At 41.6% G+C, this 14,997-nt stretch overlaps 1 protein-coding gene across 1 annotated transcript; it reads left to right on the top strand.

The window, feature by feature from the left end:
• The first annotated feature begins 879 nt into the window (after nt 1-879).
• LOC133366985 (vomeronasal type-2 receptor 26-like) lies at nt 880-14,078 on the top strand. The gene is made up of 6 exons (XM_061590547.1): nt 880-1,091; nt 4,056-4,347; nt 6,305-7,138; nt 8,380-8,607; nt 11,007-11,133; nt 13,189-14,078. Exons 1-6 carry the CDS (start codon nt 880-882, stop codon nt 14,076-14,078), a joined length of 2,583 nt encoding a protein of 860 aa, XP_061446531.1.
• The last annotated feature ends 919 nt before the right edge of the window (nt 14,079-14,997 follow it).

Here is a 14,997-nt window from a genome sequence, read left to right as displayed (position 1 = left end):
CAGGGGATGCAGATTTCCTCTAAAGATGTTAGAGTTGCCATTGTTGCTGCTACTCACAGAGTTCCCTCTACTCTGGGCACACCCTCCTTTGAGTTGTATGACTGATCCCATCCAGGTCCAACACCAGTATTATCAGCCAGGGGGTCTCATCATTGGTAGTATCACTTCTCAGCTCTTTTCACCCCCCTTCACTCCAATAGGCTTCAAGGAGAACCCCCAGAATATGCTTGCTGAAGAATATGCGTAAGGAAATATTCTTTTGTTTCTGCTGGGAGAAAAAATCCAGCTTATGGTAATTTAACTATGTAGCTAATAAATAGTAAATTTCAGGTGACTTTACAATTACAAATTTGGAAATTGTATTGGTTCTCTACACAATTTAAAAAGTTTGTTGTTTGTTTATGCAAGACATCTTAACATGGGGGTACTGAGTAACAACATGGAATTTAACCTTGTGAAAATGACTGGGCAACTTCAGCAAATTATTTTAATTATGTTGCTCACTTTCAAACCGGTCAAATGATTAGTGTGCAGGGTATGTCCCTTTCTTTCTTTTCCTTTCCTCCCTTATTGCCTGTCCTGCTTGCCAATATCAGGTCTGATGGTTGTGTTTCAGTATGGCTGCAGCTACAGCCAGTGTGGTGTAGTGGTTACAATGTTGGACCAGGATCTGGGAGATGAGGGTTCAAATCCCAACTGAGCCATGAAGCACATTGGCTCACTCTTCCTCAGACTAATCTAACTCACAGGCTCATTGTGAGGATAAGATGGTGAGGGAAAGAACCATGCATGCAGTTCATGAGTTTCTTGGAAGAAAGGTGGCATATAAATACACATACAAAATGTTTGTGCTTGTTATTCAGTTTCATAAAAGAAACAATGCACATATTCAAAAATGAAGTTAACAAAAATGGTGAAGTTGAGAATATTACATTCATAATTTGGTATTACATCATAACATCTGAAATAAACATTTTGGATCTTGTGAGGAATATGCTTTATTATACCAGTATACAAATAAAAGTTGTCCGGTCCTGCCTAAACATAGACTTCCTTATATCTGAAGTAGCTTGTAAACTGGATAAAGCCAGGTATTTTTGCATTTTAGCTTGCCATTCTGTTACAACTGGGACTTGAGACTTTCCCCCCCATACATAGCTTAACAAGGCCTTGCTGCAACAATTGAAGTTCACTTTGTTGTAAGGGCACTTCCATAAATTAATAAAAATAAATCAGGGTTTAGATCTAATTCTACTTTTATTTATTTATTTTTATTTATTTATTTGTTTATTTTATTACATTTTTAGACCGCCCTATAGCAATAAGCTCCCAGGGCGGTGTACAGCATAATAAAACAGGTTAAAATACAAGTAAATATATTAAATACAATGTAAATACAATACACAATAAAACATAATTAAAAATTTTCAATTTTAAATTCAAATTTTTAAATTTTTAAAATGCCTGGGCGAACAGGTAGGTCTTTACCTGGCGCCGAAAAGATAACAAAGAAGGCGCCAGGCGTATCTCATCAGGGAGGGCGTTCCATAGTTCGGGGGCCACCACTGAGAAGGCCCTAGCTCTAGTTATCATTCTCCGTGCCTCCCTATGCGTTGGGACACGGAGAAGGGCCTTCGACGTCGAGCGCAGCGACCGGGTAGGTACATAGCGGGAGAGGCATTCCGCCAGGTATTGCGGTCCGATGCCGTTAAGGGCTTTATAGGTAAGAACCAACACTTTGAATCTGGCCCGGAAACATATTGGTAGCCAGTGCAGCTGGGCCAGGACAGGTGTTATATGATCAAATTTTTTTGTCCCAGTAAGAACTCTGGCCGCAGCATTCTGCACCAGCTGAAGTTTCCGAACCGTCTTCAGAGGTAACCCTACGTAGAGTGCATTACAGTAGTCCAATCTAGAGGTTACCAGAGCATGGATAACTGTGGCAAGGTTCTCCCTATCCAGATAGGGTCGTAGTTGGGCTACCAGCCGAAGCTGGTAGAACGCATTCCGTGCCACTGAGGCTACTTGAGCCTCCAGTGACAGGAGCGGATCTAATAAGACCCCCAAACTACGGACCTGCTCCTTTAGGGGGAGTGTAACCCCATCTAGGGCAGGTCGGACATCAACCATCTGGGCAGAGAGCCCCCCCACCAACAGCATCTTAGTCTTGTCAGGATTGAGTCTCAGTTTATTAGCTCTCATCCAGTCCATTATCGCGGCCAGGCAGTGGTTTAGTACATTAACAGCCTCACCTGAAGAAGATGAAAAGGAGAAGTAGAGCTGCGTATCATCAGCATATTGCTGGAAACGCACTCCAAATCTCCTAATGACCTCGCCCAGCGGCTTCATATAGATATTAAAGAGCATGGGGGACAGAACTGAACCCTGTGGGACCCCATATTGGAGTATCCAGGAACTCGAGTAATGCTCCCCAAGCACCAACTTCTGGAGACGATTCTTGAGGTAGGAGCACAGCCACCGCCAAGCAGTGCCTCCAACTCCTAAGTCCGCAAGACTCCCAGAAGGATACCATGGTCGATGGTATCAAAAGCCGCTGAGAGATCAAGGAGAACCAACAGAGTTACACTCCCTCTGTCTTTCTCCTGACAGAGGTCATCATACAGGGCGACCAAGGCTGTTTCTGTACCAAACCCCGGCCGAAAGCCCGATTGACATGGATCCAGATAATCAGTTTCATCCAAGAGAGCCTGGAGCTGGTGAGCGACCACACGCTCTAAAACCTTGCCCAGGAATGGAACATTTGCTACCGGTCTATAGTTGTCAAGATTTTCAGGGTCCAAGGAGGGTTTCTTTAGGAGCGGTCTCACCACTGCCTGTTTCAGGCAGGGTGGTACCACTCCCTCTCATAAAGAGGCATTGATCACCTCCTTGGCCCATTATTATACTCGATCTATTTCATTCATTATTTGAGACACAGTTACCATATACGGACATTGCTTCCAGCAATAATTCTACATTTCCAGCACTTGCCACCTATGTTTTTATATCATGAAGTGTTTCAGAAGCCAAGCCACTGTGATACTGAAATTTTACAAATATTTCTCAGGCATTTCTGTTTACCATCCTTTATCACAGCAATCACAGACATCGCACTAGATGCTGGTGTTTATATCATTTAACCCCAAACTCGGGCTGGGGGTGTACAGGAATGCAAAAAAGGGAAACAATGCATGGAAGCATACTTAAGATCACATTATACTAACTGATCTGGGCATAAAGCAAATGATCATTCAGGTGAGAGTGCATTGCATTGACATGGGGTTGCTTCAGATCAGATGAGTATTTGGTCCTCTTTCCAGTCCATAACCAGGTAGAAATCCTCAGCTCTTCCATTCTGTAGGGAGCACTATGCATGCATGGTCTACTAAAGCTTTAAGGTCTTTCCCAGAACAGTAAGGGGTAAGGGGAACCTCAGTCTTAATTTGATTGTACATGTGGCTGTTTCAGCGATTCAGGATTATTTTGTGTGTGTAAATTTGCAAATGTGCAGGGAAACATACAGTATGTGCACCAGTAAAACATCTCACAAAAGAAATTGATTCACTCATGCATACATTTACATCAAAACTGCTCCCTCCCCATATGTTTTGTTAATGCAAATGTGAAGATACTGAACATAGATATGGGTGGGGGGGAGTTGGAATGAACTGAAATTCAAATCCTCCAGTTTTGGCATTAATTTTATCAACTCACCTGACTGGAAATTAAGGAGTATTCATTTATTTATAGCATTTCTATGTTTACCCATAACACACAGTTTACATAAATAGGTAAAAAGAAAAACTATTCAAATTAAACAACCAAAATGCAAAATAAAATATGAAATTACATTCAACATAAATAAACAAAAAAACACACATTATCCCTAAAGTTACAAACCATTGAGTTAACTCTTTATGGAACGAAAAGTCTCTCCAGCCACATCCTTAATATATGCACAGTTGTCATCCCATATAATGCATATGAGTCTCCAACAGATACTCCAGCAGTAGTAGCCAAGCCCTTCATACGCATCATCTTCTCTCTTGTTTCAGCACAGTGCCGAAGAACTATCAGCATGTCCTAGCCTTGGTTTTTGCTGTGAAGGAGATCAATGAGAACCCCAAGATTTTATCCAACATCACCTTGGGGTTCCAGATCTATGACAGCTACTTCAGTGCAAGGATGACTTATCAGAATACTTTGAACCTTGTCTCTCGCCATAAGAAGACTGTCCCCAACTACAAGTGTGGCACTGAGAAGAATCTGATAGCTGTTATTGGGGGCCTCGACTCTGAAACATCTCTCTATATGGCCACCATCTTAGGCCTCTACAAGATTCCACAGGTAAGAAGAATGTGGATGGAATGAAGGTTTCACAACTGTGGCATATCATGTATTTACTGAGGTCTGGGTGGGGGTGAAGGAAAAAATGAATGAGAAGGAGTGAGAACTGTTAGTTACACACACAAAACAGATGAAATGTGTGTGTGTGCATTTTGGGAACTGCAGTAAAACCAAAGTCCAAATTTTTGGAATGAACTGATGACTCGCTCACTGTAGGGTTGCCCAAGTAAAGCAAGTTGGCATGAGATGTTAGTACTGCAGTCTCTTGTTTGAACTAGAAGCCTCACCTGAGAAATGGGTGATTTGTTAAAATGTATTTAATTGCAGATCAGTGACGTTCATTCATAAAGTTGTGTCCCTGAGTTCAAACCATTTATGGTATCTCATGTTTTCAATATGGGATGCGGGGAAGACCAGTGGCAGCAAGCAGGATAATGATTCACTACCAGTGGTTTGTTATCTTGATTCCTAGAAAAGCTACTGAGATATTGACACAATTGATGAAAACAGATGGGGTATAATGCTAATGGGCAAAGCTTTATTTATTTGATTATTTGATTATTTGATTTATATCCTGCCCTTCCTCCCAGCAGGAGCCCAGCATTTATTTTTGCAGTTGTTTCCGTTAACCCCACAATGCTAATGGGCAAAGCTTTATTTATTTGATTATTTGATTATTTGATTTATATCCCGCCCTTCCTTCCAGCAGGAGCCCAGCATTTATTTTTGCAGTTGTTTCCGTTAACCCCACAATGATATATTTTATATGGTTTACTTTTAGTGATATTCCAATATAAGGACCAATGTAGTAGAGTGGATAGAGTGTTAGATTTAGACCCAGATGAAGCCCACTGGGTGACCTTCAGTCAATCGCCATCTCTCTGCCTTACTAACCTCTCACCATTCTTGTGAGGTCAAACAGATATTTGCATGAGCGAGAGCATCATTAAGGGTAGGCCCAGGTGTCTTGAGCTCCATGGCTTTGGACCTTCTGCTCCACTGCCCCATGACAGCATCTACAATCAATCCTTCTTCATTATGTATATTTGTTTTTATGTTTTAATTGTTGTAAACGGCCCAGAGAGCTTCAGCTATGGAGTGGTATACAAATGTAATAAATAAATAAATATAAATAAATAAATAATGGTCAGTAACCAGCACAGACATAATTTACTACAGGCATGGGGAACCTCAAGTCCATGGAGCAAATGTGACCCTCTGGGCCTCTCTGTGTGCCCTTGAATTCTGATAATGCCTCTTGCTTCCCTGGTTGTAGGACAGAGATGATGTCTGAGTGTGTGAGGAAGCTAGCCTACTGTACAGAGGTATTTTTTACAATAATTTTCATACCCACTTTTGTCCCTGCTCACCACTGACATGTGGCCCTTGGAAGGAAATGTGTCCCTCAGGCTGAAAAGGTTCTTCATCCCAATCTAGTGGAATGCCAGCCTGCCTCATTCCTCTAAGCTCAGCATCCCTGCTTTGACCAGGAGACTGTAAGATTCACTCCCTTAGTAGACCCATAAGGGGGGAATTCTGTGAAGGCAGTAGCCTTTTAAACTATAGGACAGTGCTTCTCAAACAGTCCTTGCCCTTGGACTTACAATCTAGAAGCATGGCTGGGAAGGAAGGAAGGAAGGAAGGAAGGAAGGAAGGAAGGAAGGAAGGAAGGAAGGAAGGAAGGAAGGAAGGAAGGAAGGAAGGAAGGAAGGAAGGAAGTGATGAGCAGGAAAAGAAGAAGCCTTTGCCACTAGTTCTTAACATTACCAAGTTCTTAAAATGATCAGCTAGATGTAGATGTCAAGGAGTCAAACTGTACTGGCCTTTCAGCTGAGCTGCTGGAGTGGCCTTGATTCCCATCATTCCCTGCGCTGAAGTATAATGGACCTAAGGATATGTTTGATTATTTAAACATACACAAATATCCTCCTGATTTTCCCCCTTTGTTTGTCCCTAGGTCACCTATTCTTTATTTTCTCCAGCGGTTAGTGACAAAGCCCAGCTTTCTTCTTTATACCAGATGATCCCCAATGAAGCACATCAATACGATGGAATAATTTTTCTTCTTCAGTATTTCCATTGGAAGTGGGTTGGGATTGTTGCCACAGCTGATGATAAAGGAGAAATGTTTGTGAAGACCTTGACACGCCAGCTTTCCCTGAGTGACATCTGTGCAGCCACCACTGAAAAAATGCCATGCCCTAGTGATTTTCTTGACATTACTGAGATGATAGCCACAGTTCAGAATCTGGCCAAGTCCCTAAGCAAAGCAAATGTCAATATATTTGTTGTAAATGCAGACACTCACACCATGAAAAGTATGCTGTGGTTGCTGTATATGGGTGTAATGTTGAGTCTGAAGGCTATAAACAAGGTGTGGGTTATGACCGCCCATTGGGATTTTTCATCTGAAACATTTCACAGAGAGCTAGATATACAAAGTTTCCATGGTGCCTTATCCTTTGCCATTCATTCAAATGAGCTCCAGGGGTTCCACAATTTCCTCTTGAATCTAAATCCCCACTCTGATGCTGATGGGTTCCTTAGGCTCTTCTGGGAGCAGGCATTTGACTGTCTGTTTCAAGAGATGGATGGGGAGAAAAGTTGCACTGGGGAAGAGAAGCTGGAGAGACTTCCTGGGCCTTTTTTTGAGATGCAAATGACCAGCCAGAGTTACAGCATCTACAATGCTGTTTATGCTGTGGCACATGCTTTGCATGTAATGTCTGTATCCAGGAACAAAAATGGAGGGATGGTACTCGCAGGCTATCATAAGCTACAACATTTTCAGGTAATGGAAAGGCAGATATATATTTTCAATGAATAGCATTAATGTAAGACAACAGCATTGGGAGCAAATACAAATAGTTCCACTTGCACAGGGAATCTTGATTTTTCATTAAGCTCTTTGTATCTGAAAAGCCTGCCTAGTTATATGTATTTATTACTATAGGGACTCTGAAGTGTGTAGAGTAAAGGTATGTTTCAATCACACGTTTCTTTGACTATGAGCCTCAAGATTATATTGCTTATTAAAATGGTACCTTTTAACCTAATAACTTGCATTCTGGCTCACATGATTTACCTGATGCTGTCTATGGATTTGCCAAATGTCAAACAAATCCAGTATAAAATGCCACAACCGCAGTAAGTGAAAAAGTGCTTAAAATTACTTTGACCCCTTTTTCTACAGTTTATCCAGGGATATTACATATTTCCTTCTAATTTTTGTCAAAACTACCAATGTACTTTATTCATTTTTGTAGAGGAACACATGCTTTCATTGTTCTGAGCAACAATTCAGACACCATTAAGATTTCCCTGTCCTATTAAATTATATGGAAAACTAGTACTGGCAGATAGTGCAGGACAGGAACAAAAATCAAGGCAAAAGGTCTTGCCAAGAGTGCAAGGCCTGCAGAGGGACTCATCTAGCCGGTGCTGTGTGCAATGTCTATTCCTTTAGTTATGGAATATCAGTGTGGTGGAGTGGTTAGACTAAGGCTTGTCAAGCTTTCTGGGCCTATGGGCACTTTGAAAACATGCCAAGGGGGATCCTGCATCTCCACTGCACATAGGATGAACATAGGTAGGCATCACATGTCTGTCCACCAGTGCTGCTTAAATGTCTGGGAAAATAAAAATGCATTTGGTACTGAAAGGTGACCTTCTGGCGATGTTCAGGTGTAATATAGTTGTGTCTCATCAACATACCGATGACAGCGTACTCCAAACTTCCAGACAATCCCACCTAGCAGTTTTGTGTCAGTGTTAAACAGGAAGGGGGATACAATCAAAACATGTGGCTCCCCAAACCAGAGGCTCCAATGTGGCAAAGCAAACATCGCTTCTGGAGGTGACAAGGGGTTGGGAGCCAACTTGCATTTACCAACCCGTCATTACTGATCTCGTTGAGAATATAAATTCAACACCTTCCAGAAATAGTGTGAGTTTATCCCAGCATGCAGAAACAGAAGCTTCATTGTGTTTTCTCAATTTCTATTCAACCTACCTTTCTCTTTCTCTCGGTAGCTTCTACCTTTCCTGAGGAGTATCGCATTTAACAACAGCGCTGGGGATACTGTGTTTTTTAATGAGAATGGTGAATTAGAAGGTGGATTTGATATTATCAACTGGGTGACTTTCCCAAACAGGTCCTTCTTCAAAGTAAAAGTAGGGAAAATGGATCCCCAAACCACACAGGGAAGAAAGTTCTCTATTAATGTGAAGATCATTACATGGCACCACAGTTTTAATCAGGTAAGTCCCAGCTACAACCTCTATTGTTAAATATTTGGATAATCTGCTGGATGAATTCTAGGTGGCTGCACTGAGCCTTCTTGTGGTTAGGGATGGGTTGTGAAAGTGCCACTTGATCCAGATTCCCAAGGTGTAAAACCCTGCAACTCTGCCCTGATTGGAGGCAGAGTCGGAGTCTCAACCGTAGTTCTGAGGAACAGCCTTTAGACTGCAATCTACTTCTGAACAGACAATGGAAGGCTAGAGAATTGTAAATATAAATATGCTCTTTAGCAGAGCTTGGAAAAGTTACTTTTTTGAACTACAATTCCCATCAGCCCAATCCAATGGCCATGCTGGCTGGGGCTGATGGGAGTTGTAGTTGAAAAAAGTAATTTTTCCAAGCTCTGTTTTTTAGTGTTAGTTCCCAAACTTCCCTACTAGTTCCTCTTGAAATGATTTTATAAATGTGGAATACAAAATCAATCATTACATATGAATGATGCTTTGAATCTTACAGAAATACATGTTTTGAATCTAACATTGAAACATTCATACTTTTTATACTATCACCTGCTGACAGACCTTTGGAGTTATTTAATTTTTCATTTTTCATTAGCCAATCACCCTAATGATTATCTGTATTTTTATTTTTAAATTGTGTTTTATGTTATACACCACCCTCATATTTTATGATATGGCAGTATAGAAATGCACACAAATCTATATCTGTATCCTTGTGCCTGTGCCTGTTTATCTCTCTCTATCTATCTTTAAGACAAACAAAATAAAGTACTTCTTTATAGAGTGCATACATAAACTATGGAATTTGGTCCCACAAAAAGTAGTGATGGCCAGCAAATTGGATAGCTTAAAAAGAAGATCCAACAAATTAATGGAGGAAAAGGCTATCAATGAGGGCTACGTTCTGCCTCCACTGTTGAAGGCAGCATGCCTTTGAATACCAGTTGCTTGGCCCTGACGGTGGGGAGAGTGCTTTGTGTGGGATATTATATGTGCTTGATGAAAGTTTCTAAGGACTCAAGTGACACAAGTGTCTAAGTAGTTTTTACCCTAAAACTTCTTCACGGCTAAATTCATTCACAAACCAGTCCAGCTACTGACTAAAAATCTGTCACCAAAGCCCCTCCGGTTGTACTTCTGCGTGTTTGGATAGTTTAGCTGAACTAAAAACCCTGCTTGTATAACCTTATTTTTTAAGACCTTTCCACAGGGCAGGCCCTTATCATAACAGCCACCGGCTCCCTTCTCTTGATCTTCACCAGCAAACAGGGATGGAAGGATCTGTAAATGTCTATTTTGTCAGTATTCTCGTTTTTCCAATGAGAATACAGTTCTCTGCATTACTGCAGCAATCCTCATGGAAATTCTTCAGCATTTCATTGTGAATTTCTCCCAATAAAACACATTCCGTATGCAGTTTTGACTAATGTACACACGTTTGCAATCAGTTTCTCCTAATAGAATGCATTTTTAAGTTATTTTTGTTACCAATGTCATTTTCATGTATGTTGTCTCCAAATGCATCTATTTTTTTAAGAGTTGCTTGGGTGGAAAACTGCGCCAAGAAATTTGGATCTGTTCCAATTTTGAAGGATAGCTGCATTTCAGTTCACATATTGTTTTGGAAAATACGAATAGATCTGGCTTTAAATGTGAACTGAATCAAGTTTCTCCCCCGTCCCTACCAGCAAAGTGTAGTTATCACACTGAAAAGGAATACCTTACTATTCAGAGCTCGGCTATCCACTTTCACCTCCGTTGTTTTTTTTCTTACCTTTGCCTCACACCTCCTTTAGCTGACTTTTCCTAGTGCCATTATTTCTAACAGTTAGCTTCCCTTTCTAAACTGTCTAGATCTAGCCAATCAGAGTATTTTGTTTCTCAGACAAAGCAAAATGAATTTTCCTGATCCAGGACCTATATAAATCTTAAAAGTGATTGTCTCTCGTTCTCCTCCACTTTCTGAACCTTCCATCATGCCTAAACCCTATCCCTATCAAAAATCTAATTAATTAGTCTTAATGTGCTCCATACAGCCATGAAGCTCACTGGGTGACCTTGGGCCAGTCACTGCCTTTCAGCCTCAGAAGAAGGCAATGGTAAACCACCTCTGAATACCATTTACCATGAAAACCCTATTCATAGGGTCGCCATAAGTCGGGATCAACTTGAAGGCAGTCCCCATACCATAATGTGCCCCAAAGCTTAACTGAACAGAGAACATCTGATACATCAGCTCTGTTCATGTCCCACAGCAATGGAATTAAAGCAAATTAAATCTTTCCTCCTAATATGGCCACACATACACGATTTGCCTTTACCAAAATTGCGTTAAGAATTTCCTTTCAAGTGAGGAGACAATAGAATGCATGCTATACCTTCTGTTTTATGGCTAGGTTGTTCCCCTTGCCTTGTGTAATGACCCCTGCCGTCCAGGTTGCAGTAGACAAAGGAAGGAGGGGGAGCCATTCTGTTGCTATGATTGTGCTCCATGTCCAGAAGGGAAGATTTCAAACCAGACAGGCAAGAAACATCATATTATAATTTAAACCACATTGAGAACATGTATTTAATGGCTTTAGTGGAGTTTGCTACATCAGGAGGGAAAGTATCTTAAAGAAATAGTCTGTTAGAGAAAATAATGTTTTATCATAATAAAGCCCATCCAAGTCCATTCTGCCTGCATCACAAACTATAAACCTCCGGACCCATACTGCGATGGGACAGCACATATTTTGTATGGAAATGATCCCAAGCTAATCCCGACAACCACAATTAAACTGAATTCAGGTGGCAGGACATCTTCCTGAGGCCTTGGAAAGCTGCTTTTAACCAGAGTAAGTGGATTGGGCTATCTCAGCTAATGAGTTGATTCCATGTAAAGTGGGTTCATATCTTCAGTTAGTCTCTTGTGGGTTCATATGTGCATTTAGTCTCTTGTGCTCCTTCACCCAGCCCTCCTTACACATTTGTTCATGGTTCATCTAGTCACCATTTCCTGAGACAGAGGTATCTAAGACAAATATATGGGTTGAACTAGGGCGCCACTGTTTGAATGACGAAAGGTGATCTGCTACCTCATTATCTGCAGCTTGCCTTGATGGTAAGCTTTATTTCAGGGGTGGGAAATGACTTCAGCATTGCCCAATGGGCCTTCCTGTTTCAGGTCCCCTTGCACTGGCAAGCTGTGAGACATTGGTTTTTTGTAAGTAGCCCTTGCCCCTACACTCCTGATGAAAACTCAAGACACCAGGATTGGGAAAATGTTACATTTATTAAAATATAACAAGGATTTTGGGGGACCTGCACACCAAACCAACCAAACTAATCAAATTCAAACTGTTCAGGCAGGTGAGGTTATACCTGCATGCGATGGGGAAAAGTCCCCCCAGTCCCCTGGGCATGTCAGCAACTGTAGGCTATGGCCCCCCAGCAAAGGATGGGGAGGAAATACCTCTCTTCTTGCTAGGCAGGCCTTGGCTAGGCACCCATCCATGCATCTGGGCCCCGATGTACAGGGGTTCATCCAAATGCACAAGCTAGGACTCAAGAGCACCCCAAGTGCTCCCCCAGGCATAAAGTATTGGAAGAACCCCAAAGGGTGCCCATAGCTCCATAATGTCTCAGTAAACATCATAATAACCCCCAACCTCCTCACCTGCCCGAACTGCACACCAGCAGGAAGGCAACCACACCACTCTGAAAGCCAACTGAATTTAACCCCGCAGTATGGAGTAGGCGTAAGCAGCAACTAGAAAAGCCCGTACTGAAAGGGTGGGAGGGGGTGGAAGTGGCTTATAAACCATGCTCCACAGCCCTTTCATGATTGGTCCTAGGGTGCATGTGACCTCCCTCCTCTCTGCAAGTCTAACTACCCAAGTCTCGTTTGAAGCAGGGAGGGGTGAAGGCAAATGCACCCCCACAGAAAGTGGGAATGATATCCTCCAGGTAGGTGCCTTTAGGGTGCTGATACATTAGCATACAGATTACTTCCTTTAGAGACACCAAAAGTGAAATCCTATTCTTACCTAATCAGAAATAAACACCATTGAGAACTATGGGGCTTATTCTTGTGAGAGTGTTTATAGGACTTAGGTTACTGCATGCCAATTCTGACCTAATTTTATTTATTTAACAATATTTACAGTATATACCACTTTTAAAAAGGCCTCAAAGCGCTTTACAAAAACACACGTTAAGATTATCAATAAAACAGTTAAAAACAAGTAATTAAAAACATTTTAAAAACAACTAAAACAGCAACAGACTAAAAATATTAAAACACCTCAACATCTATGTCTGGAGAAGCAATCAGTAAAAGGAATATAGCAAAGATTCCTTCCTGATATCAATAGGCTGGGAGTTCCAAATAATAGGTTCTGCCACACTAAAATAACAATTTCTTACAAGTGAGGAATGAGTATTATGTGGCATCCATACCAGGGCCAGTTCCACCAATTGAATTATCTGCTGGAAAGAAGTCTAAGTACTACAAAAAAGACATAAATTAATTAGCCAGACTCAAAATTCTGCTTATCTGGAAGACTGAACTACCCTTACTCATTTTCCCCCTTCAAGATATGGATGATTGCTTCCACTGTCCAGAAGATGAGTATGCCAACAAGGAGAGAAACCAGTGCCTTCTGAAGGGTCAAAACTTCCTGTCTTATGATGAACCTTTGGGAATCAGTATGACTGTTTTGGCTCTGGCTCTTTCTGCAGCAACAGCTTTAGTTCTTGGAATCTTCATCAAGCACCGGAACACTCCCATTGTCAAAGCCAACAACCGGAACCTCAGCTATGCTATGCTCATCTCCCTCCTGCTCTGCTCCTTGCTATTCATTGGCCGGCCCCAGTTTCTGACTTGTCATTTGCGACAAACTGCTTTTGGTATCATCTTCTCAGTGGCTGTTTCTTCGGTCTTGGCAAAAACCCTCACTGTGGTTCTGGCATTTGTGGCCACTAAGCCACGATCCAAGATCAGGAAATGGGTGGGGATAAAGTTTTCAAACTCTATTATTCTTGGCTGCTCATTTATCCAAGCAAGTATTTGCACAATCTGGCTTTGTACTGACCCTCCTTTCCCAGATTTGGACATGTACTCTCTGCCTGAAGAAATTGTAGTGGAATGCAATGAAGGATCAACCAACATGTTTTACTATATTCTCGGTTACATTGGATTACTGGCTCTTGTCAGCTTCATTGTGGCTTTCTTTGCTCGGAAGCTGCCAGATGCCTTTAATGAAGCCAAATTTATCACTTTCAGCATGTTGGTGTTTTGCAGCGTGTGGCTGTCTTTTGTTCCAACTTATCTGAGCACCAAAGGAAAATACTTGGCGGCTGTGGAGATCTTCTCCATCTTGATGTCCAGTGCTGGGATACTGGGTTGTATCTTCTTCCCTAAATGTCATATAATTGTTCTGAGGCCTGAACTGAACAGTAAAGAGCAGCTAAAAAAGAGGAGATAAGTGAAAACAGAATAACGAAGATACCCAGAATTAAGCACAGCTGATTAAATTAGGCCTTACTTCTATTTAAGTGTGCAGACAAAGTAGTTTAAATGTGTTCTTTGATAGCCTAAAGACATGATATTTACCTTGAATCAGGCCTCATTTACTTAGCAAGTTTCAGGAAAGCTTCCCTGCCTGGATGATGGGAACGGGACACTGTATGTAATTTGTGCTACAATTTATATAATGCCCAGCCATGTCACACGCACTCTACATCAGCCTTCCCCAACTTAAGGCCCTTTGCATATATTGGGCTGCAATTCACATCAGCTCAAACACAGCTATGCTGCCTACAGCTGATGGGATTTAGAGTGTAAAACATCTGGATGGCTCTACGTTGGGAAGGCATGTTCTGGATCGTCCAAGGCTTCTTCATATTCTAAACCTTTGCAGTGAGCAGTTACTTTTCTCTGCTGCTGCACTCAGTTTCAGGGAGTAGGAAGATGTGGTAGATTGATCTAGATTAATTCCCCATTGGAATATGTGCAGGGGATGGGTAAACCCTCTCATACAAACTATAACATCAATCATGTTTAGTGACCAAGAAGTCATTTCTTATTTAAGTAAGAAAACCATTTTCTGGATTAATTTCTGGACACCCAGAGTATATCCTCATAGTTAATCTAGATTATTAAACTTGGTTTGTAACTGGGTTGCAAGGAATTAGTACGTGATTTGGAGGACTGTTGGGGGTTTGAAGAAAAAGGTAGAGCTTGGATTCTGGGGGAGTGGGTATAGAGAGTTATGGGAGCTCAGGAGATTAAGTAGGGATAAGTTAGAGAGCCCCCTGCCCCAAACAAACCCACAATTTTTGTCAAGCCCCAAACCCACAGGCCTGGCCCAGCCCAAGAAATTTCTTAAGGCATGCTGGGGAATT

The sequence above is a fragment of the Rhineura floridana genome, chromosome 11, assembly GCF_030035675.1.
Source record: "Rhineura floridana isolate rRhiFlo1 chromosome 11, rRhiFlo1.hap2, whole genome shotgun sequence".
Classification (NCBI taxonomy): domain Eukaryota; kingdom Metazoa; phylum Chordata; class Lepidosauria; order Squamata; family Rhineuridae; genus Rhineura; species Rhineura floridana.
This window is presented reverse-complemented; position numbering and strand designations above follow the sequence as displayed.